Here is a 24207-nt window from a genome sequence, read left to right as displayed (position 1 = left end):
TTGCCCCGAGAAATCTGAAGACAGGTACCACAGCGCGTTGAAAAGTACTGCTCCGATCGTGTTTAAAGGAGTTCACGGGACTCGCGCGAGTCTTAAAATAGTTGTGTGCAGCAGCCACGATGCCGACCCGGCGCCCCCCCCTTTTTTTTTTTTTTGCGCAGTTTGGGTGGAACAGCCGGTGCCATCGCCACCTGTCCTCTGGAAGTGGTGAAAACGCGCCTGCAGTCGTCGGTAGCGAATTTCCACTTCCTCTCCTCGGGGCCCGGCGGTTCTCCGGCGGCAGTCCAGTCTCTCGCCGAGCGTTTGGGCCTCAATGCCTGCACGTGCACGCCGACGCCAACGGGCGGAAGCGGCGGCTTCACTACCTCGGTGATCAACACCAACAACACGAGGGCGCCATCCATAGGAATATGGCGCTGCCTGAAGTGAGTGTTCTCCGTGCGTCCTGCATAACAGCATTTTTTTTTTGTCGCAAGCCCCTCTCAGGTCAATCTATCGAAATTTCAAATTTGAGCTAATACTTGCCGTTTCGCGACAGCCTCATAGTTCTAGGTGACTTCAGTAACGTAAATGCAAATGGGATTAGTCTACATAGGTGCTATGAATGTGACGCCAGCGTCAATCAGTATGTATTCAGAAAGTTGAGAACCATATTTATTTCGAGCTGGATATCATGGCCAGAGATGGTCTTTTTTGCATACGTGCTGTTGACACTGGCTGTCTTACCTGTCAGATCTGCAAATGAAAGGCGCGTAACGATGATACATTGCCGTGATAGTGTATGTCAGGCTATTACGTTATAAAGCTCTTGAAAAAAAATGTTTTGTAGTTGAGCTTTTAAAAAAGTGGTTGGGAATATGGTATTTTGTGGGCTCCATTGTGCTAACAGTGGAGTCGTTGGAATGCTAGTAGACAATTTCAATGTGAAATGTATGCTGCTATGTCAAGTGTTTGTATGCTGAATACTGTGAAATATTATTTTGAGTGCTGCCGCTTTCCATTTATTTTCTAATTTGAAGTTAGGCACAGTGCATTCTGTATAAGTTAAGTTTTTTTAGCAGTTAAGATAAGAGACCATGGATCATGTTCTCTGTAGTGTATCTTGTTTTACTACTAAATGAAAGTAAGTTCACTACGACAAGTGTGAAGTTTTTCCTTTGTTGTTTGCACTGAAATGCTAGAAAGATGACTGGTAAAGAGTGCTTAACAGCGCAAACGGCAGGAGGGGATAGAAGAGACGAGACAGAGCGCTTCTATCCCCTCCTGTTGTTCGCGCTGTTCAGCACTCTTTTATCATGTTATACCAACACGCCCAATCCTTCTGTCTCTCAAGATGACTGGATGTTAATGTTGGATTATCTTTTGGAACTTGGATACACGTTGCCTATAAGTTTATTGTGGAAATAGACTCCGTAATTAAGTAGTTTGCTGGCATTAAACTTCACAGGTCAGTGTTATTGTAAAGCGCTTGTCGTTCTGCTATGTATACGGGAGTTGATTGACCATTATCACATTGTCGCTTACAGGTTGGCTCTTAAGTGCCACCTAAAATGCAATTGATATTCATCCTTTTTCAAAGGGGAACTCCTGTGCATTTTTTATATTTGGATAATGCCCTTTTTGAAAAATAATAAGTCCTTTAACCGCTAGGGTGGTTCATTTGCAGGTACACTTGCCGATACTTTTAAATTAGCAATAAAAATGAGTCAATACCAAAACAGAAAGCTGCGCCATGTTGTGCATGCGATGATATCATGAAATGGGCTACATACCACCACGGCTGGCCAGGGTGTTAACATGGCTCACATACTTCTGTCGCATGAAAAGCAAGCTGGTAATGCCATATCCGACGCAGAATCAAACTGTGCGAGTCCATCTGAACTTACAGGGACGAGTTGAGCTATGATTTCAGCTACTATGCGAGCACGGTTTCAGCTACTATGCGAGCACGGAAGCATCACCTTTTGATTTTATCACCTGCACATGAAGCAGCTGACGTGTCCCACATAAATCTCCTCGTTGCTCATTATTGTGCATAGTTAGTATAGGACCGGATGTCAACGACTAACACGCTGTGCAGCTAACAAAAACAAACTGTGCCAGCTTTATTGTCTCGTAGAAGAAAGAAATCATGCGCTGCAATCATCGTCTGCTGGGTGAGGCGGGGTTGGAAAAGACTAGGCATGTTACATCACATACTCAGGATGGCCCGCTTTCAGATGTGTGCTTTGGAATTGGCTACCAGTCGTTAAAATTCATTTTATAATTAACTAATTCACTTATAATTGTATACTTTGGCACATATCATCAGGGTTCTGAAGAGAACATATGCTCAAACTTTTATTGAAATCTGAATATATATAAAAATTGCTGGGGAATATAGAAAAATTGCTGGAGTTCCCCTTTAACATAAAGCTGCCCCTAAATTAAATGCTGAACCACTTGTGAAGTCTGTTTGTGTGGTACCTTAAGAGTCATGTGTAATGTTGATGTAGTGCAGTCATCGCTGTTTGTGTTTCTGCTTGTACAGTGGTGCATCTGCAAATGTCTACTGTGCCCTTTTGCGCTGCCACAGCTCAGCACTTGCGCAGGTGCCCATGCGTGGCCAGTCGCTGCTTCGGCGATCTCTCACACTGACATTTTCTCTTTCTCTCTCTCTCTCTATCTTTATTCCCAACTCAATCCAGGCAAATAGTCGAGATGGAAGGCACCAAGGCTCTTTTCAAGGGTCTCGGACCTAACCTGGTCGGAGTGGCGCCTTCGAGGTACATCATTTTTCACAGCTGCTGCCGCTGCTGCTGCCACTGCTGATTGGGGCATGCGCAGGCGCGCACCCCTGTTTTCTTTCCCATTTTGCCCTACTGTCTTCTCCTAGCAGTCGTCCACTCACACCATTGTTGCCTTCCATGTTTTACCACACCAGGGCCATCTACTTCTGTACATACTCCAACTCCAAGAGCATCTTCAACGAGCTTCTTCCTTCGGATACTCCCATTGTACATATCTGTTCTGCAGCCAGTGCTGGTAAGACTCTAGAATTGTGTGTTGTGGTTCAGTAGCTTAGTCTCGTTGCAGTGTTACTGCCTTTATTTCCTGTAGCCTGCTTGCGTTTGCCAACGCTCTGCTCAGTGGTGTCGTGATTTCAGATGTGTAGAGCGCTCCAAGCTGCAAATGCTCTGATCATTATGAGTTATTACTGGAAGCGTGGATCCATGGTGTGCTTGCAACTGCTGTCTTTTCAGGTTTTATGTCCTGCACGGCAACCAACCCCATCTGGTTCGTGAAGACGAGGCTCCAACTTGATCAAAGGTAAGAATTCTGCAAGGATTTTGTGGTCTGCCGGGCAGGTGGCGTTCACTGTGTTAATGTAAAACCTTGACTAAATTGCTCTGAATTGGCATGGGTAGGGGATAAAGAGACTGTAGTCTGTTGTGCATCTCTGAAGCAGTTTTCAAAATACTGAAGTAGCGAATTTCACTGCCACATTTTTCAGTAATGTGGAAGCAACACAGAAATGTGCTCTCATGTACAGATTTTTTCCTGAGTGTTAATCATTGTTTTTTTGCCTTACTTAGTGTAAATTAGAGCAATGCGGCCGTCTTTTCTGATATCAATTTGTTAGAGGAGCTTAGTTGTTCATCTGCATTAGTGAGTATGCGGCACATAACTTGTTGGGATGTGTTACACTGTTACAGAATATTGTTTACAAAGATTCTACGAATCACTTACGGATGCAGTCATGCATACATCTGCTCCTCTTCTTTTTGCTGTTGCATCAGCTAGTAGCTTTTCAAAATGAGAACTTTAATCGGTTTATTCACACATCCCATTTATTGTTTTCTCGGCAGGATGTATGGCAGCATCTCTGCTCTGCAGTGCATTCGCGACATCTACCAGAGGCATGGACTGCTGGGTTTCTACAAGGGGATCACTGCTTCATACTTTGGCATCTCCGAAACCATTATCCACTTTGTCATCTACGAGTTCATCAAGGCTCAACTGCGACAACGCAAGGAGTCCTCGAGGGACTCGTACAACCCTGATGTCAAATCTACTCGTGACTTTGTACAGTTCATGGCAGCAGGTGCCGTCTCCAAGACCTGTGCCTCCACCCTCGCCTACCCACATGGTGAGCAAACATTGCCCAGTATATTTCTTTTCCATTGCTACTTTACAACACTGTAAGATGTGTAAATTGACATGCTAAACCAACGCCTCCTCTAGAAAGATGCCTGCTGCATGAGAAGAAAAACAGCTGCCACACCTTTCCCTCTTTCATTTTACAATGTTCTAGGTCGCTAGCGTCACATGTGGCAGACAGTGCAACAACGCAACACCTTGCATAGCCTCCGAAACAGTGGTGCACAGTTGCTGGTCTCGAACAATTTTCGACTGACGCGCCCCTATGAGCCGCAGATGAAAAACGCTTAGCTGGTACCGCCCGCCGCCGCGATGATGGTGTCAGTCGCGAGCACCACCGCGCGGAGCTTGTTTAAAACTGAAGGCAGGCCAATTCCGCTGCGAGCGGGAGCCATTCCTCAGGCATCTTTCTAGAGGAGGCGTTGGCTAAACCTTAGAAAGTCATTGCTAATGTGTTTAGTTTCTTAGTCTGCATAGTAGAGCCAGATATAGTGCGTCCTTAGTGCGAGATTCCTAATAATACTGGGTAATACTCCCAAATACTACTTCTGCTGTGTTCTTAGTAGAGCATCTTACCTCACAACTGTTTGCTATTCCTTTAGTGTTATATTTTATTCAGTTTTTCTTGTCATTTTCGCACTATGTCTCTACCTTGCTTTAATACCTCTCACGTACTCTACAACAATTCATAACTTTTTTTACACTTGGGAACAGTTAGCACTTGTGTCCATGGTTGGTCAGTCTTAGCATATATGAATAAAGCCCCCCCCCCCCCCTCTTTTTTTTTTCTACATGGATGTATTTCGTGTTTTATCAGGCAACTTATGTTTTGCAAAAGATCACCATTCTGCTGGTGACCATAAAGCTGGGCATCTTTAAATTCCGTGTTGGGCGTCTTTAAATTCCGTGTTGCACTATATTCCATGTGCCGGCCATGTTCCTTGCAGCACCAATGGATAGTAGTGTAGCCAAAAATTTTTCTTTCATGACAAGGGGGAGGGGGTACCATAATTTATGTTGTTCGTGCATGTGTTTGTGCTTGCATACACACACATACAAAACTGAAAATTTTTTGGAGTTGGGGTTGTACCCCATCCCTTCGCAGTGGGGACATTTCTTTTTTGGTTCAGACCTTCCACAAATAGCTGCCCCGCAATCTCCGTTATCCTCTTCAGGAGGAGGAGGAAGAAGTGCTGTTTGTCACATTATGACAGGAGTTGACTGTGGTCTATGCCCCCCTCCTCCTCTTTTTCTGATCAGGAAGTGCCAGGAATACATTTGCCCGTAGTCCAACACTACAGCGAGCTATCTGGGTTCTTTATCGGCCTCTCCACGTTACAGCCCTTAAGTAAGCCGGTCACTTGTGGGCACATGGCTGCTATATATCTTTGTGCCCGTGTGTGTGTGTGGAGGGCCGCAAGCCCTGCGTATCTTTGCGGCCGCAAACAGTTCAGTTGCGTCGCGTGACCTCTTCCAACTTGGTGTGTCGGTTATCGCGCGCAAGCGAGCACGTGCCTTTGTTTTCTCCCGCTGAACCGAGCTTGCACGTGGCCGGCGCCGCAACTCTCGCTGCTGCCGCTATCTCGACGGTGCTCCCCCTCTATCGCGCGCTTCGCTTGTAGCGCCACTTTCGAAACTGCCGCTATTAACGTTGTATTGTGGGTGTGTGCGTGCACGTGGACGGCCCGCTTCGATGTTTTAACCGTAAGCGCAATCCTGTGGTCAATTTTCACGGAAACAAGCCTCTCGAGAGCGCCATGCCTCGCAAACTAGCGAAGCCCCGTGGTCGAGCCTCGTTAAATCGCGTTTGTTTACGGCACGTTGAAACGTTGTTACCCACGAGTTGTCAGAAAGTTATTTGCTGCAAGAAGTAACTTTGTGATGGCCACGGATTCCCCCCATGGTGGAGCTGTAGCTTCGTTGGCAGAAATACCGTCGTGGTGCTGCTCGAGCACGAGCAACGCTCCGCGTCACAGTGATCTCCGAGGCGAAGTGAAAGTGCATAATACGGTTTGCGAGAGTGGACATTTGCCGCTTCTTATTGATTGACCCCAGTTTGGTGACTGACGCAAGCATAGGCCTGTGCAGGGTTCTCCATTTGGGAGGGGTGTTCACCGCCACCCCACCCTCTCCCCCGCGGAAGAAAAAATGAAGGGATGACATGCGTCTCACAGCGGCCTCACGAGTGTCTCTTGGCAAGTTAGGGCAATACGGTACGCTAATACGGTAAGGCTGTACGGTAGCGTTCCTCGTCTCCGGTGGCAGTGTGGTCCCTGGACGGCAGGTCCCTCATTAATAGGCTGACAGGCCACAGCGAGCCGTGACAACGCCACTGTAATTTTTGAGAGAGCATTTCTGTTGTGGTGAGGTGCCTCCACTGGTGAAAGGTTAACGACCGGTAAAGGAAGAGTGCTACAGTAATACCCTACCAGATTTCCCCAACTTGCTGAAAGACCCTGCCATTGCGTGTGATATGACCGTAGGCTGCTAAAGGGCTGAATGGTTTCTGTCGGGATCCGTCGCACCGCACCGTGAGCGCTCTTCTGCGAAGGATCGCGTGAACGCTGTTGTAGTAGCGAGCCGGTCAAAGTGACTGCGCAGCTGCTGGCCCTTCCCCTTCGGCGCCACGGTGCTGATAAGGGGGAGGCGAATCCTCTTATCGCGCAATGCTCGAGGTCACTTGTGCATCTGTGTGGCTTCGCCCGCTTGTCAACGAGTGCCCTTCGCTGGGAGGAAGGAGAGGCGAAGCAGTTCCGGGACTGGCGCCGTACACGTGATAATGACATGCATTGATAAAGGACACCCTGTTTGAGATACGGTGGATGTCACTGCAATTGAGCCCTCACCCGCGCGCTCGGGTTTCTCTCGAGATCGTGTGTCAGCGGAACGCTATTTTCTGCATAAGCGACCCATGTTACTCACGCCGGGGTAGATTGAGGAAAGACTCTTCCGGGAAAGCTTTTTACCTTGTCTGTATACTGTTGACGTTACCGTGTTACCCCGAATCCCTGGTGCGATCAGCGCATGCGCGGATCTTTATACGGAACATAGGCTTACTTCCACAAGACGTGAACTACACTCGCCGGGTACGTTATATTTGTGAATTTAGAGTGGTTCTTGGCTACTTGTGATATCCGCCTTACGTAAAGAACCATGTCGTTTGAGGAGCGAGATTGACGGAGCATACCGAAGCCGCAAACGCGAGACCCCTGTGAGAGGTCGACAAGCACAAAATTGTTGTTTTTTTTTTTTTTTTGTAGAAATGCGGTGCTTTTAACTTTCGGTTCAGACTCCTTGCAGCGGCGTTATTACAAATTAGTTGGCTTTTCTAATTAACCCCCTCCGCCCCCCGGAAACATTAGCTGAAAACAAACATGACTGCGATTGTGGTTGCAAGCACGGAAAGCCACTAAATCTTAGCCAAAACACTGTAAACGCGATCCGGTATTCCGGTGAAACGGTAACGTCAGACAGTATACAAACAAAACAAAAAGCCTCGGTTTCTGCAACGCGTCAGGGGACGTGTCGTTTGGGTAAAGAAAAAGTTTGCCTAGTGAAAGAAGGGGAGGCCACCTTTTCGAGAAATCGGTACCCTCAACACCGAGCATAGGCCGGGGTGTACCTGTCGCCCCATTAGAGACCGGCGGTGCCCGGCCGCGTTGGGAATCGCACCGTGTCAGGAAATTTGACACTCTTTGAAATCCCTGACGTCACGTGCGGATATTTCAGTGCAAAGTTTAAAAACGGAGCTTCGACTGGTTTTCTCGTTCATTAGTGAACTTGTGATGCACAAATTAACAGCATCAGGACCTCAATAAAGTTATTTGAATCGATCAGAGTTCTGAGATTACACATCGATCTAAACCCATTCATTGTTTCACTGTGGTGCCCATTCAACCCAAGAGTTCCAAACGGAACTTCTTCTTTCCCCCTCCCCCTACACTGCACGATGAGGGGAGAGAGCAGTTCCGTTTGGCACGTAGTCCCGGGGCTGCAGAAAGTAGGCGCCATGTTCTGACCACTACCACCCACCACCCTTCTCGCCGTCGGCGTAACTTCGCCTGCGACCTCCGTCCATCCCGTATATCCGCCTATTGTGTGCGCGGTGTGTTTACGATCCATGCGTCGCCCTTTCCCATCTCCGGACTGACCTGCCCCCCCCACTCTCGCTGTCGTTCATGCGCGTTTTGTGCGCACTGGTGCGGATGCGTGGCGCGTGACACGTAGGCTGTGCGCTGTTGTTTGTGGTTCGTTGACCCACTTTTAAGGCCGCCCCCGTGATGAATACCCGCCGGCGCGCATCTTCGCTGCATTGATGCGCCGGGGTTAACTGATAACGCCAGCCCAAGTAGTTTTACGGCGAAGTTTGCGAAAGGTCGCTACTGGAGCTCGAAAACTGTTTTGTGCGTCTCGGTTTACAAATGCGATTTGCCACTCTCCATTACCGGAAGACTGCCTTTCCGAGTCGGAAAAGAAAGAAGGTACCGAAACTTATCTACGCATGCCTGACAGTCCGGCACAGCGGGGGGGGGTGGGGGGGGTGGAAGATAACAGCATTTGATTTACTCTTTTTTGAAAGGTAATCGCATGCGGTGCCACCTATTATCAATATTTCATGCCCCAATCATAAGACGTGACTCTTCATTCCTGCGATTGTACAAAACTGCGCATTAATCGAGTTTTGGCGCGCGTACTCTCCACAATGCGGAGCTAGATTAGGGGAGCCTAGGGTTAGCGATCTCTTCTTGTGTTCCAAAATACTCTCTGGGTTAACGCAACAGTAGGTGGCCGTCTCTCCTATGTAGAAGCAGCCCCGGCTTAAAAGGAACATTGTATGGCACACCTATGTTTCGGAAATGCCGTCAGCCTTCCGGTTACGCCGGTGCAGCCAGCGGTCGGTCGGAGGAGTTTGTAGGGGGGAGCGCTTCCGCCGCCGCGCGTTGTTTTTCCGCCCTTGGGGTCGTCCTTCGAATGACTGGGTCGGTGTACGGCGCGCGCGCTCGCTATCCCCCTGGCGGCCACCGCCTGCAACGGCCGGCCTTTCGCGTTCGCCCTTGCGGTGGGGTGAGCGAACGCTATTGAGCTCAGCGTAGCTCGATTCGGGCATGACGCCGCCGTCAGACGGTTTGCCATTTTATTCCTTTCTTTTCCCCCTCTGGTGCTTGTTTTCATTCTGCTGCTGCTGAAGGTTTTAGGGGTTCGATTAACGGTCCTCGCGGTCTGGATGGGAGGAGGTAGCGCGTTCAAGAATCTAGTGAAAAAGACGTGAGAAGCGAAGAATGAACTGGGTAATAGGGTGTTCACGGGTTTTTGTAGTTTCTGGCCCCTTCAAGGCTGCCCTTTTGCCAGTCCCGCTTATAGCCGCGACTTAAGTTTTTTTTTTTCATGGAGTCGCTTATAGAATAAATATTGCGGGTGCTTGTCGCGTTGTTTGGGCTTATTTGCTATTTTTACAGTTAGTATAGCTAGCCATATTAGTGATAATCACGTGTACCAGGAGCACCCTTGTCGCTCATTAATAGCGTGTTTGTCGACGACTTTGTGTAGCTTAGTGTCGAAGTCGAACATACGTTGAAGCAAATAATGTTAATCGTACTCTAGTAAACGCGTGTTCGACTGATTGGAGGCCACCCTGGAGATAATGTTTAAAACTAGATAAGTGCTTTCGTATGTAGTTTTCGCTTCTTTAGGGCTGCTTCACGAAAGTTGCGCCGCTTTCTTTGGGGGCTTCTTTCATGATGATTATTTGCTTGGTAGCACCTGGGAACTATGGGCTGTTCCATGCGTTCGCGTGGTGCGAGATTGCCTGACGATAGTTACAGCGCGAGAACAGCTATAACTATCGTGCTATAATTATCATCATGTCGTACCAACTAGCCCAAATCGCCACACTTCTAAGTGAGATGGCCGTACTTTTTTTTTTTTTTTTTGTCTGGCTGCTTCAGCTTTTCACTCTGCGAGTTGTGTGCGTACAGTTCTATGCCGTTCGCATTCCGCCGGTTATCGCGCTTTCGCGTGTGCCGTGACGTCACCCTGACTGAAAAGGACCGCCCCTCGCGCACTCGTCTGTTGAATGGCTGCGCCGGCCGCGTTACGGAACGCACATCCTGCTCGGCGGGATCGAACTGCTCGACCTCGGATCCAGGGTTGAGGGCGTCTTCAACGACCCTCCTCGCCTGCTCACTTACAAGCGAGCGACCTTGGACTCCCCTCTCCAGTTACGCAACAGCTGTAGAGCGAGCAACTTTCGGCTGTGTAGCTGTAGTGCGTATACGCTCTCCAGGCTCCGCGCGTTGTGTTGTGGCAGCCCCTTTCAAACTCGATGATTGGCATGTGACTGGCTTGTTGCTCCATGTTGTAGATCTTGTGACTCGTACAGCCAGGCATTCTGTCCGGCGTTTCCCGGCTGGTGTTGTGTCGAGCCGGGCGAAGGACCGCGCCCTTTGTGTATATATAAACGGGCGTGTTGCTCGCCGGTATTTATAGGTGCAGCCCGTTTGTTGAGCTTTTTGTGCAAGCCAGTTGTCGCGTACTGCTAGGCGACTCTCTCTCGATTGACAGTTCGTTTGGTACGTGCGCTACCAGCGCATCAGCGGAAATGCACAGATTCGGTCCCCGAACAGTGTTCCCGCTGGCTGCCGATTTCCAGCTGCAACGAAGTTTCACTATGTCTCGATGCGTTTCTCTGAGTTGGAATATGTTTACGAAAGGGGAAAAAAAAAGTGAGTCACCCGTTTGTGGCTTCGTGCTGCGGTAACTTTTCCTTTATATTTATTTAATAAACGTTACCTTCATTGTGTACGCTGTGCTAATGTCTATAAAGAAGAGTCTTGTCAACGCTGGAGGGCAATCATCCGTTAGTTTTCCTGATAGATTCCAACGACATAATACTTAGTGCGTAAACGACGGCTGCACACTGTACCCTGCCGATGCGACGCGTCTTCGGGACGCATGTATCAGCCGACTCCGAGGCCATGCCGATTTTCTTTTTTTTTTCTTATTTATAGCTTTAATGTTTCGGCTCTGTCTTTCTGCGAACTCATTCACCCGTGTCTCCAATGTGTCAATGTGTGTCCTACGTGTATAATGCGTTTCTCATCGAGGCTGTTCTGTCTGAAGCGAGGCTTCCTTGCGCAGTCGAAGATGTTGCCAGGGTTGCCTAAACGCTCTCGTTACGTCGTACTGTGCGACATTAAAGAACACCAAATGGTCGAAATTTGCGGAGCCCTGCGTCTCTCATGTCATCTCATGGTTTTGGGACGTAAAACCCGACGTATCATCTTGTTAGGTTGCAAGCGCAATGCTGGGGGCGAGCGGATGCATGTGTATAGAGTTAGTGGCTATGAACGTGTTATCGAAGCCACCTGGCCCGCAGGATATCCACGTCGCGTGTCTTTGGTTCGTTTGGCTCCCTGGGGATTATGCGCCGATTCGCCGCCAGCCGTATACGAGTATAGAGCGCCAGAACGATCGGCGGGCAGTCATTTTTAAGTTTTTGTTGCGACGCTTACGTTGCATCACTCTTTGCCAGACAAGCGCAGTGGGTTATGACCGGTAATGGTTCGACCGATCTCGTCTCTTGCTATTGGTGGTTATTGTGTAAAAATGGAATGGAAGTAGTGACCGTTCATTGAGGCGCCTTTTGCATCGTGCATTCCCAGTGCCACACACGCACGCCTGCCTACGTGCGCACGCAAACACACTCACTCACCCGCGTACGCTAATACACTGACCTTTGTATCACGGACGGATATTGCGAAACAACCTTTAATTCAAGCGCGTCTGTCGCTTTTCGTTAGTTTCGCTATACCTGCACAGGTGTGTCGTCGTAGGAAGTGATGCCAGCCGAAAAAATGTTTCTGCTCTCATCACGCATGGCATCCGTCAGCTGTGGTCCTGCACAGCTGGTCGATCCCGTTCCACGTGGGAGTCCGCTCAGCTGGAATGGAAGACGCGCGGATGTTTCACTCGCACCACCGGGGGTCGTTGTCTGACAAAGCGGCACCCGCGCAGTTCTCATAACTGCGACGCGAGGGCAAGCCTTGCCAAACGTGGTCTGTATTTGACCGAGCCGCGATTGAATTTATGTCCTCGCCGCGCAACGCTCTTCTTCCCCGCTCGTCTGGCTGGCGCCTTGCGTGTATACTTGCGACGCGTAGTTTTCGCAAGCAGCTTAGGTGCGCGTGCTTGCTCTTCTTCCCTCCCGTCCAGAAATAGCGCTTGGCAGCGCGGTACCCCCCCCCCCCCTTCCCCTCAGGGCCGTTACCGACGCATCTCGCAATGTTGTGACGAGCCTTTGGATTCCTTGTCGAACCTGCTGCGTCCTGAACGCTGGCGTTAAGGCAGGGTTATGCCATTATGGGGTTACGGAGAACGAAAAATCGCCTTTTTTTTAGGAGCGAAGCTCCTTAAGGCGTGGGCTGTGCGTCCCCTGTATGTAGCCACCTCTCGTTCAGCTCTAAGTATTACGCTAGCCACCGCCCGATCTAAAGGGTACAGCCATATCCATCCGTCCGTCCGTCCATCCATCCGTCCGTCCGTCCGTCCATCCGTCCATCCATCCATACATCTATCCATCCGTTCATCCATCCGTCCGTCCGTCCATCCATCCGTCCGTCCGTCCAAAAGATGCAAGATGTTATAAACTAGACGGCGGTACGTGTAGTTGATTATGAAAGATGCGAGGTGTTATAAAATAGGAATGATGCCACATATGGCGCGTGTCATCGTTCGATATAGTGCGGCGACGTACGCTAGGGGGAGCGTTGCAATAAAATCGAGTGGGCAAAATGTACGGAGGATTCATGGTTTACCAGGTTTACCTCCGGAGCTTCGCCCACTCATCATCATTCACTTCGTAGATGTGGCGGCACTTTTTTGTTCTCTATGACCGCATTGCGAAGAGCGGACGAAAGTAGCAACTTTAGAGAGAGAGAGGCTTGTCTGCACGAATCACTAACGTGTCTCTCGACTCGGTGAGATAGGACAGTCGAATTGGATCATTTTGTTATCGCAGAGTGCGTCTTTTGCCGTGTGTGTTTGACGGACGGCGTGGATCGAAAAAAAAAAAAGCCAGCGACTAGCTCACTTCTATAATAATGCAACGTGAACTGCACGTGCTTTCGGCGCCCGCGAACATGTTCATCGGGAAGACAAAAAAAAAGTTTATGCGCCGTTACGGCCTGCGCTAGGAAAGTGCCGAAACATCTCTGGGACCACGACACCATTTCGGCTTTTCTCTCGAATTCGTCGCTGCGGCGATGGCTCGCACGTTGGTCACACACTCACGTGGTCGCCCCTGAAGAAATTTCGAAGAACACGTTGTTTTGTACTTGTAGTTGGCAGTAAATTTGAGTGTTGCATGCTACACGCACACCAAGTATGTAGCCCCTTTTTGACTGCTTCCAACCATAGAGTTTCCCACAATACAAACTAGAGGGAACTCTGGCGCTAGTGTCTATGGGAGTTGCAACACACTGCGCTTCAGCGAGCATGGGAATGATGGGTAGTACACACATTTGTCTAATTTTCGTACTTCTGGCCTGCTTCTGGCTCCGTGTATGTTCGTGTGTGGCTTGGAGCTGTTTTTTTTTTCACGAAAACATAAATTAGCAAATGTTCACCGTTTGCGCTTCAAAACCTTATTTTTTTTACGCTTACTATTTCGAATCAAGTCCCTAAGTTCAAAAGGGTTCGTTCTTTATTTTCAAAACAAAACCGTAATCAGCAATAAACGAAGCCGCAAATGCGATTCGCCGCCCGCAAGTACGAAGACTAGACAAATGTGTGTACTACCCATCATTCCCATGGTCGCTGAACGATCGCAGCGCCAGAGTGCCCTCTAGAGTTAATTTTGGGAAACTCTATGCTTTGAACGAGTACGCTGTTATGACCGCCATCGGTAGGCGCCATGCTGTCGCTGAAAAGCGTAGCCGGGCCGCGTTCCCACGCCTGGAACCCAGGTTTTCTTGGAACCAGCGTCGAGAGCTGACGGGGGAGCGTCGCTCTTTTAATCCTCAAACAAGTAGCCGACTCGCCGAATGCCTAGGCCCGCCAGGTATTGTCCCTGTTAGCCGGCGGATGAGACGTCACGTCGCCACGAAGCGGTAAGCCGTTCCAGAGGGGACAACAAAGACAGCGTATTCCTTTGAAGAAACGGCGACCGCCGCCACAAAGTGCCCTGCTAATTGAGCGGACAGATTGGCGGACCGTTTGATGTCTGCTGTCCGAAGCTTGGGACCCCTCGACCAGCGACATACACGACGAGCAAGAGCCTCTCTGGCGCCACCTTTAAGTGCAGTGATCTTGACTCGAAATTGGATGTTCACGTGCGCCGTGCATGCTCGTACCCCTCACCTGTTGTGTGTGTGTGTGTGATTGGTGTTCGACTGAAGAAGGAGGAGCCCGACAGGGCTTATAACGGCGCTGCAGAGTGCAGGACGTCGCTCTGAACCAAGTAAAGGTTCAACCACCACGTTCGTAGTTTGTGAAGGCTCTGAACCAAGTAAAGGTTTAACCACCACGCTCGTGGTTTGTGAACTCTTAACCTTATGCTGTAAATATTTGTAAATAGTGCCATAAACCTTGTTTGTTTTTCGTATCCCCATCTTGTAAGCGGTCGTTTCCTCAATCCGAAGCTACACCACGCTACCACAGCACCCCGGGATCGCAACAACTGGTGATCAGCGGTCGGATTCGAAGCTACAAGTGACAACAACAGTCGGCCCAGGAGAAGCAGCTGGCTCGAGACATGGATCACGTATGGGTGAGTGCTTGGCTTTTCCTTTGAGTGAACCAGGTTCTAAAAGAGGGTTAAATTTTAGAACTGGTAGTTAACTTTGCCGAAAGACTCAGTTTCGCCGTTTCGGAAAGTTATTTTGGAAGTAGCGAGCACTCAGTACGATCATGGACTTACGGGAGCTGCAGAAGTCAGACTTGTTGCTGTTGTGTGAGGAATTGGGGATCGATACAAAGGGTTTGGCACGAAAACCCATAATCATTCAAGCGATTAATGATTTGGGGGCTGATGATGAGGAACTAAGTGAAGAATGGGACCTCATCATTGAAAGAAAACTAAGAGCAGCTCAGATGGAAGGAAAGAGTGAACACGAAAGAGAAGGCCTCAAGAGAAAGTTTTTCAAACAAGACTATGAGTTGAGTATGAGGTTGGGACCCCAGCGAGGAGTACTTCTCGAAAAGGAGGCAGAGTTCGAGATGTCTAGGTACATGCAGCCATATGAGGTATCATGGGATATGGGCCTGTATCTCAGACTCTTTGAACGAAAGTGTAGTCAACTTAAGTGTGAGTGAGACACCTGGTCTCAGAAGCTACGCACGGTTCTGCCCTGCGAGGCAGCGGATGTTGTTGCGCGACTCAGTGAGCAGCACGCGAACAACTACGAAGTTGTTAAATCAGAGCTAATCAGAAAATTCGGAGCTTCTGTTAGCAAAAAGAAAGAAAGACTCGCACCGGAGTCTGAAAGCGAGGCGCGTCGCAAAGCGCCGGAAGTTGAGGCGCCTCATAAAGCGCGACAGGAACAGATTGCGCCAGAGAAGGGCCCGCATATTCTCGAATGCATCCATGTAAATGATGTAGAGAACGAGGCCGTGGCCAGTCTCGAGGTGGGGACGATGTCGAAAGACGCTCCTTGCGTGGATGAAGAGGGTGCCAGCAGCCCTAATGGGCCCAGTAAGAGGCTGGAAACCTTCTTCGTGCCTCAGGGGGACCTTTCGACATTGTCAAATTTCGGCATGGTTAGCGCAGTGGCTGATGAGAGCAAGAGCGCCACGCTTCAGCAGTGCAGCGATGCCATCGGAGAGGGCCCAGTTAATGGTTTCATCAGCATTAACAAAGATAATTTGGCCCGGCAGTCCGTCGTGACACCGAGTATAAAATGTTTGAGCGTGGGGGAAAATGTAGCACTAGCTCCAACAAGCTTCCCAACCACTCAGTTCCCGACGCGACATGATGATGGCATCGAGAGAAAGGAGGCAAGAAAACATCGCCGAAAAAGAAAGAAGCAGAAGCGTTCGTCACTGTGCAAGCCTAGGTCAGGCCCCACTCAGTCGCAAGAAAGACGAGAGGGTAGGCCGTTAATCCGTTCCAGGAAACGTCCATGGTGGCGTTCCGAGAGGTACAAGCGGCAAGCCAGGTGTAGAGGGGGGAAACGAGGTGCGTTACCCCAACGAAAAGCGCGGTTGCGTTCGACAACTTCGGGAAAGCGGCCTTGCCTGAAGGATCAAAGTCGAAAGCACAGAGTGGCTAAAAACCGCGTCGGGGCGAGCACAAAGAGACAATGTCCCCTGTCTCCACCCTGTTTCTGGCGCCCTTTTCACATTCCTGAGGGGAACAGGAAGAAGTGGAAAATGAGGTATGACGGCAGTGCACTGCTTAGAGTTTGTGCATTTTGTAGCTTCTGGCGTGCTCGAAAACCGCCGGGACCGCGACCCCATCGTGTACGAATAAAGGAACCATGAGAAAAGGGGGAACTGTCAGTTCGAGTAACTTTTGCACAGGCGTGTCAAATATTGTTACTCAGTTTTGCATTGGAAATGCAGATTTGAGCCTTTTAATTTTGTAAGTAATGTAAAGCGGTGTAAATTTTTGAAAGGGAAAACCGCCGAACTAAAGGCTGAAAATTGAAGTCCATTAATCATTTGTACGAATATACCGAGAAGGTAAAAACTAAAAAAAAAATTGTTCTGTTTTTTTTTTGGTGTTTCAAAGGTTTAGTTTAATATCGTATGCCTTTACTGTCATGTGGATGTGGCGTGAATTGGCATTTAAGGAAGAAGATATTAACATAGACCAGATGATTTCGTAAAATGGTTAAGTTTGGCGCAACACAGTGCAGTTGTCGTTGCGCGTTATGAGACTTGAGAGCCATTGGCACACGGTTTTATAAAAAACCTGTGCATTATTGTGAGGTGATTTTAATGAGTATCGCACCTAGGATTATTTTTGAGTTGTACACAGAGTTACAACATAACGTAAGGATGAGCAATTGGACAAATTGTTAAGGATTAAGCTTTTGGTTAGTAGTGCTGTGTATTCTGCAACGCTGTAGAACTAAGAGTAATTGAAAATGCTCAGAAGAACTCAGTGGTTTTTTCAATCAAATGCGTTAGCAAAGGCAGGTAACTAACTGAACAAACCTGCTAGAAGGCAGTGTTTGTTATATTTTTTGTCATTGTCTTCTTTGAAGAATGATTGATCTAGTGATCATGAGCATATTATCAAGCTTTCCCTAAACGTTGAGGTAGACCGTTAGGTCACAGTGTAGTTTAAGATTTTGGGAGGCTGGTGAGCTTTATGTCTCCGTGGTAGACAATTATGGGCGGCCGTAAACAAAGACGGACGTTCGGACAAAATTAGCGCTCACTGAATCAGAGTTCCTGACTGATGCTCTCAGCGGGACAGAACCGTGTAAGTAGTCAGCGAGAAAAGAAGGAGGCTGCCGTTATATGTCTCGACGACAGTGGCAACGAGTATGATGCGTTCTACTTGAGCCAGAATTTGGGCTCTCGTGAGATAACGTACTGCGCTTCAGGAAACGAATGCGCTTGCCTTGTGTAGGTTATTGATCAGTTGCAGTTTTATCTCGGTGATGCTAAATTTAAAGTAGGGACTGACCATTTTCCCCTTACTTGGCTGCAAACCATGACCTCGAAGAACGGTCGCCTTGTGAGGCGGAGCTTGATTCTTAAGGGAAAAAAAATATCATTTTGACATTAGGTAAAAAAAGGGCAATTTGAATGGAAACGCTGACGCGCTCAGCCGCTCTTTCTAAGCCATTCTGGGGTGCTCTTTATGTATCAAAATTGATATTTTAGTTTTTTTTGTCGTGCATCTTATTATGAGAAGGTTTAAGATAGCACGTTTGATTTCTCAGCACAAGTGGATCCTGAGAGTTTTGAGTGTGAGCTTTTTGTTAAAGCTAGTAAAGAAAATTGGTTTGCCATCCCTCTTTTGGCTTGGTTGTTCGAAGGGGGCCGAGTACTTGCTTGTGCATGTGGTCGAGTTTCAGAAACAGTGTCGAAGATTCGGCAATTACCCGGACCATGCCACAAGCGAAGGCCAGTTTCCGGCATTCAACTACGGACCCTTTCGTCGTCCCTGCGAGCAGCAGTGTTGACCGCTGCCCTCCGTGACTCATCTGGCGAGGGGGAAGCTGTTATGACCGCCATCGGTAGGCGCCATGCTGTCGCTGAAAAGCGTAGCCGGGCCGCGTTCCCACGCCTGGAACCCAGGTTTTCTTGGAACCAGCGTCGAGAGCTGACGGGGGAGCGTCGCTCTTTTAATCCTCAAACAAGTAGCCGACTCGCCGAATGCCTAGGCCCGCCAGGTATTGTCCCTGTTAGCCGGCGGATGAGACGTCACGTCGCCACGAAGCGGTAAGCCGTTCCAGAGGGGACAACAAAGACAGCGTATTCCTTTGAAGAAACGGCGACCGCCGCCACAAAGTGCCCTGCTAATTGAGCGGACAGATTGGCGGACCGTTTGATGTCTGCTGTCCGAAGCTTGGGACCCCTCGACCAGCGACATACACGACGAGCAAGAGCCTCTCTGGCGCCACCTTTAAGTGCAGTGATCTTGACTCGAAATTGGATGTTCACGTGCGCCGTGCATGCTCGTACCCCTCACCTGTTGTGTGTGTGTGTGTGATTGGTGTTCGACTGAAGAAGGAGGAGCCCGACAGGGCTTATAACGGCGCCGCAGAGTGCAGGACGTCGCTCTGAACCAAGTAAAGGTTCAACCACCACGTTCGTAGTTTGTGAAGGCTCTGAACCAAGTAAAGGTTTAACCACCACGCTCGTGGTTTGTGAACTCTTAACCTTATGCTGTAAATATTTGTAAATAGTGCCATAAACCTTGTTTGTTTTTCGTATCCCCATCTTGTAAGCGGTCGTTTCCTCAATCCGAAGCTACACCACGCTACCACAGCACCCCGGGATCGCAACAACGCTCGCAGCGTGACGCGAAAGGCGGAATCTCTACCCGAGGCTGCTGGGAATCGATCGGCTCGGCGGAAGTAATTGGATGCGCGTGTCTGGTCGGTCGGGCGCCGTCTCGGTGTCGTCTTGCGTGAGGTGGTGACGCGTCGCCGTGGGGGCTCGTCTTGCGCTATGCAGTGTACGGGCGGCCGAACGGATATCGGGCCCAGCGAATGCTGCGGATGAAGTTGCTGCTGCCGGAGCCAACCTTGGTCGAAGAGAAAACTTGGGGAGAGGGATGCGTGAGCTTGCCCCTATAAGAGTAAAACGTCGTATAGCGTTATTGCGACCGGCACGTATCGCCTTCAACCGTGGCGCAAGGAGAGGAAAGTTTGCACACGTAACGCGAGCTATTTCGCACTCTTATAGAATGTCTACTGGATGTGCTGTTGCTAAGTGCCCCCCACTGCTCGTCCGTAAGGTGCCACGTGCACTCGCGCAGCTCACCTGTTCTTGACACCTTTTTTTGTGTATGTGTTTATTATGTAGTCTTTTTCGAGTTTTTTTTCTTTTTGTTTAGAAATCTAACACCTTTAAATTATTTACCTTTATCACCTAATGAATTCAACCCTTCCTTTCAAGAAGTGAATAAATTAAAAAGCAAGGCGCCTTCCCACTCATGGCCTATCTCTCTAGGTGGTTTGTGCCAAGTTGTTGAGGAACCAACCAACCAACCTGGTGCGATCCTAGGATTTTGCCCTGCAATATAACTATATCACTTCTTCGACTGCATGACTGCCATATACGCGTTTTTTTTTTTCTTAAGCCGTGTCAAGCAATGACTCTGTGGTAGAACACCTGCTTTCCGCGCAGACGAAATGAGTTTGATTCTCACTTTGGACCGAAGGTTTTTTTAATTATTATTGATAATACTTGTTTTATTTGCATCTTTCTCGATTTATCGGTCAAGGACAAGGTGATTTTTCGCTCGCAACTAATTACGCCTATGCTGGAATTTCTAGGGAACGAGCTCTTGACGCCATCGGGTGAAAACGATTTTTCTCATATTGCTAAATTACTCTTGACCTGTGTTACGTTCCAATTTGTAGCAGCTTAAAATTTAATTTACATCTTACGTGCGCGTAAGCGATTTTCTCGGGAACTACCTGACACATGTTCGCGGCGCAGTACAAAATATAGCATATCCACGGAGTGAATGATTGATGAGTTGGTGGAAGCGTCCGTGCTTCCGTTTGTTCTTGCTTCCGCCCATTCGTACGCTCGGACGGATGGACTAACGGACAGAATCACGGACAGGTGGATGCATGAACGGGTGGACGGAAGCACGGACGGATGAATGGACGGATGCACAGACGGTTGGACGCACAAATAAAAGGACGGACGCTTCGCCCCATTCGTCATCATTCACTCCCTGGATATGCTGGGGAAAACCACTAACGCCATCTAGTTGTATTATTCCCAAGGACATATACGCACAACGCCATCTATTGAGCTAGTCCTAAACTACATGTGGCTACATATGGAGGAGGGAACAACTCTATGGAGGCACGGAGCACACGTTTCCTTCCTCCGTGTATATGGAGGGAACGACCCCCGGCGTAAGGAGCTTCGTGCTTAAAAACATCCAGCGATTTTGCGCTGCCTTGGCCGCCGCGTGACGGAATTGTTGAAGCCGGGCTATCCCTTCTCAAGGCTGCCGTGTATCGATAGACTTCCGGGTCTGCCCGTTTTTTTCCAGCGGCCCAGTCTGAATGAATGCGTCGCCCCGCCTCGGCGAAGTTGATTGCGGCGAGCTTCGTTCGTGAAAAAAAAAAAAAGAAAGAAATCGAGCGCTTGTGTGGAAGGGAGAGCGCGGGCTTGCGTGCGGCGCCACCGGCGTGTGTGTGTGTGCCCCAGTTGGGGAACGTCCTTGTCTCGACGGCCCCCTCCTCCGCCGCGTCGTACCGCGTCGTAAACAAGTCGCGCGACTTGAGTATAGCAGCTACCCTTGCTGCCATCGGTATGCCGCGTGCGTGTAGCACATGTGCGGGGCGGAAGACAGCGGTCCACAAACACGCACTGCCCCTGCCATCATCTACCTTAGAATTGTGGCAGCTTGGTCTTTCGTGTCCTTCTTGTCTCTGTGTCGTCGTTTTGTTCTCGCGCTATAACTATCGTCATCATCTACCGCTACGCCTAACGGGTGCTGCCTTCGGCAGTCACATCCCATCATAACGAATCGCTCTCGTGTTTTTCACGGTTTGCCGTGGCCAGGCTCCACTCTGGCGAATTATGCTCACGCTATCCGCTGCCCCGCCGCGGTGGTCTAGTGGCTAAGGTACTCTGCTGCTGACCCGCAGGTCGCGGGTTCGATTCCCGGCTGCGGCGGCTGCATTTCCGATGGAGGCGGAAATGTTGTAGGCCCGTGTGCGCGTTAAAGAACCCCAGGTGGTCGAAATTTCCGGAGCCCTCCACTACGGCGTCTCTCATAATCAAAGGGTGCTTTTGGGACGTTAAACCCCACAAATCGATCAATCAAATCAATACGCTATCCGCTGTTGATGGAAGCGTCGGGAAACTTTTAGCTGGAGTCGCATATCGTGAGGGCCAATTCATTAAAATTGTTTTACTTGTTTTCTTTTTCTTCATCACCGAGTCATTCTCGTTTGCTTTTGCCTTTTGACTATTTTGACGAAGCAATTGCGGATCGATTTTTCCCCTGCTATCCGTGGAGAGCGGCTGGCTGGAATCGCGCTTACGCCTCACGGGATCGTTGTATTCCGATTGGGAATTTAGTTACAGGGGGGGGGGGGGGGGGGGCTTTCCATCTCGAAAATCTTTTCTTACATGTTGTCCCCATTGATTTCGCAAATCGAAGCATTCGCTTACCACGCTGTAAGGATTCGTTTCGGTAGAAACAAGTGCACAGAACTTCGGAAAGTGACAGACAACCCGCCGTTTCTACTTAGGTCACCGACAACCAAGCACCCCAAATGCGAATAGTTCTGCAATAATGTCGGTAAACACAGCTGGGCAATGCCTTTTTCGGACGCTAATGTCTCATGGTGTTTTTGGCGCTTGGCCAGGGGCCACCAGTGGTCTGCCAACTTTATCAAGGATTGGTATCGACCGTGTGGCACCGGCAAACTCCTCGTGGAAAGTGATTCCACGTGCGTGTCCACTGGTCTCCCCCTTTTGTGAACACGTCTGCATGATCTCTTTATGGTCATGTCTGTACGTGTTTTGAAAATAATGTGCAGTCGATATTTTTTTTTTAGTCCATCGCATGTATACATATACGTGCTTGAATGCTCTTGACAGTTTATCGTCTGATATGTCGTCTGGTGTCCTCGCAGCCTTTTTATCTCGGCTCTGGGTCACGAGTGGCCTCCTAACACCAGTGCATTCAAGATGTATCCTCCCCCTTTCCCCAGTGACGTTTTATCTCCTCTGTATAATTTCATTTCTGCAACGCGGGCAACAACACGGGATTTTCCGCATCGTGCTCTGAGCGGTTGCGATGTTGGCGTGACGGGGCTTCTTTATCTCTGCTGCGATCTCTCATTCATGGTCTCTTGAGGCAATACTGCGAGAATGGACCTCGTTACCAGTTTCCCTCTTTTGATTAGCTCCAACTTGTTTTACTCCTAAAAGGCTATAACAGGGATGTTATTACGTCGTGGAGGGGAAGGGGGGGGGGGCGTACAGTCGTTAATGAACGAATATTAAGGGTATTGTAGCTTGCAGATACTGTTCGTATCAGAAAAACTGAACGAATAAGCCGTACCCTGTCGCGCTGACGAAGCAACAGAGCCGAAAACCAAAGATTTTTCAAATGTGAGCCTATATCGAGGATCCTGCGAGGTCGTTCGTGGCTCGCCTTTGCAGTAAATGGTCCACGCTTAAAAAGAGAGTCGCTCCGTCATTTTCGCGCCGGTCTATCGATGCAGCGTGCCCAGTAACCGCTCTTAAAATCCCATCGAATCCAACAGACGTTCAAGCCGCGTGTTCTATCGTCGTTCTCTCGAGTTTGCCGTCTCGCGGTTCGGGCCCGGTGCGTGCTCGTTGCTGCGGCTGGCTCTGTTGCCAGCGGCGGGTCACTGAAAGGCGGGTTTGTTGCCGCTGCCAACAGGGACGCGTGCCCAGTGCGTTGCTGGCGCCGTCCTTTGCATGCCCCTCGCCGGCGACCCGGGTCGTCTAGCTTCGCGCCGCTCGCGAAATCCGGGGTCTCGGGCCACGGCTTCGCGACTCAGTCAGGTGACACAACAACCTTCGGGCCGCATAGCGGCGCAGTTACTCGCCGAAAATGGCCCCGCCGCGGTGGTCTAGTGGCTAAGGTACTCGGCTGCTGACCCGCAGGTCGCGGGTTCGATTCCCGGCTGCGGCGGCTGCATTTCCGTGCACATGAGTGATAACGTGCACCTAAGTTTAACGTGCACCTAAGTGATAAATTTGAACACACGAGCCTCAAACATTTTTGAATGTAGCGAATATAAGGTGTTGCATAATTCCCCGCCGCGGTGGTCTAGTGGCTAAGGGATACTCGGCTGCTGACCCGCTGGTTGCGGCGGCTGCATTCTCGATGGAGGCGGAAATGTTGTAGGCCTGTGTGCTCAGATTTGGGTGCACGTTAAAGAACCCCCAGGTGATCAAAGTTTCCGGAGCCCTCCACTACGGCGTCTCTCATAATCATATGGTGGTTTTGGGACGTTAAACCCCACATATCAATCAATCAATCAATCAGTTACTCGCCGAATGTGCGTAGACGCCGCCAGTTTGTGCATAGCTTCCCACAATACTTACTAGAGGGAACTCTGGCGCTAGTGTCTATGGGAGCTGCAACGCGCGGCGCTTCAGCGAGTATGGTAATGATGGGTAGTACACACATTTGTCTAATATTCGTACTTCTGGCCTGCCTTTGGCCCTGCAGTGTGTGTGTTCGTGTGGCTTGGACCTGTTTTCTTACGAAACAAGTATTAGCAAACGTTCAGCGGTTGCGATTCATCATTTCATTTTTTTTAGACTTACTTTTCAAATCGGCTCACGAAGTTCAAAAGCGTTCAATCTTTCTTTCAAAACAAAACCGAAACACAGCAATAAACGAAGCCGCAAGTACGATTCGCCGCCCGCAAG

General features: G+C 49.4%; 1 protein-coding gene across 1 annotated transcript in view; it reads left to right on the top strand.

Annotated features, from left to right (window-relative positions):
- Rim2 (replication in mitochondria 2) overlaps nucleotides 1-24207 on the top strand; it is a 38410-nt gene that overhangs the window by 1932 nt on the left and 12271 nt on the right. Inside the window, exons 2-6 of the mRNA XM_037433337.2 lie at nucleotides 162-425; nucleotides 2688-2765; nucleotides 2924-3024; nucleotides 3243-3309; nucleotides 3849-4129. Coding sequence (XP_037289234.2) covers nucleotides 162-425; nucleotides 2688-2765; nucleotides 2924-3024; nucleotides 3243-3309; nucleotides 3849-4129 — 791 coding nt within the window. The remainder of the gene's footprint in view (nucleotides 1-161; nucleotides 426-2687; nucleotides 2766-2923; nucleotides 3025-3242; nucleotides 3310-3848; nucleotides 4130-24207) is intronic.

Source organism: Rhipicephalus microplus, chromosome 3 (genome assembly GCF_043290135.1).
Source record: "Rhipicephalus microplus isolate Deutch F79 chromosome 3, USDA_Rmic, whole genome shotgun sequence".
In the NCBI taxonomy this organism is placed as follows: domain Eukaryota; kingdom Metazoa; phylum Arthropoda; class Arachnida; order Ixodida; family Ixodidae; genus Rhipicephalus; species Rhipicephalus microplus.
Note: the sequence above shows the minus strand (reverse complement) of the source record. Positions and strands in the feature narration are given on the sequence as shown.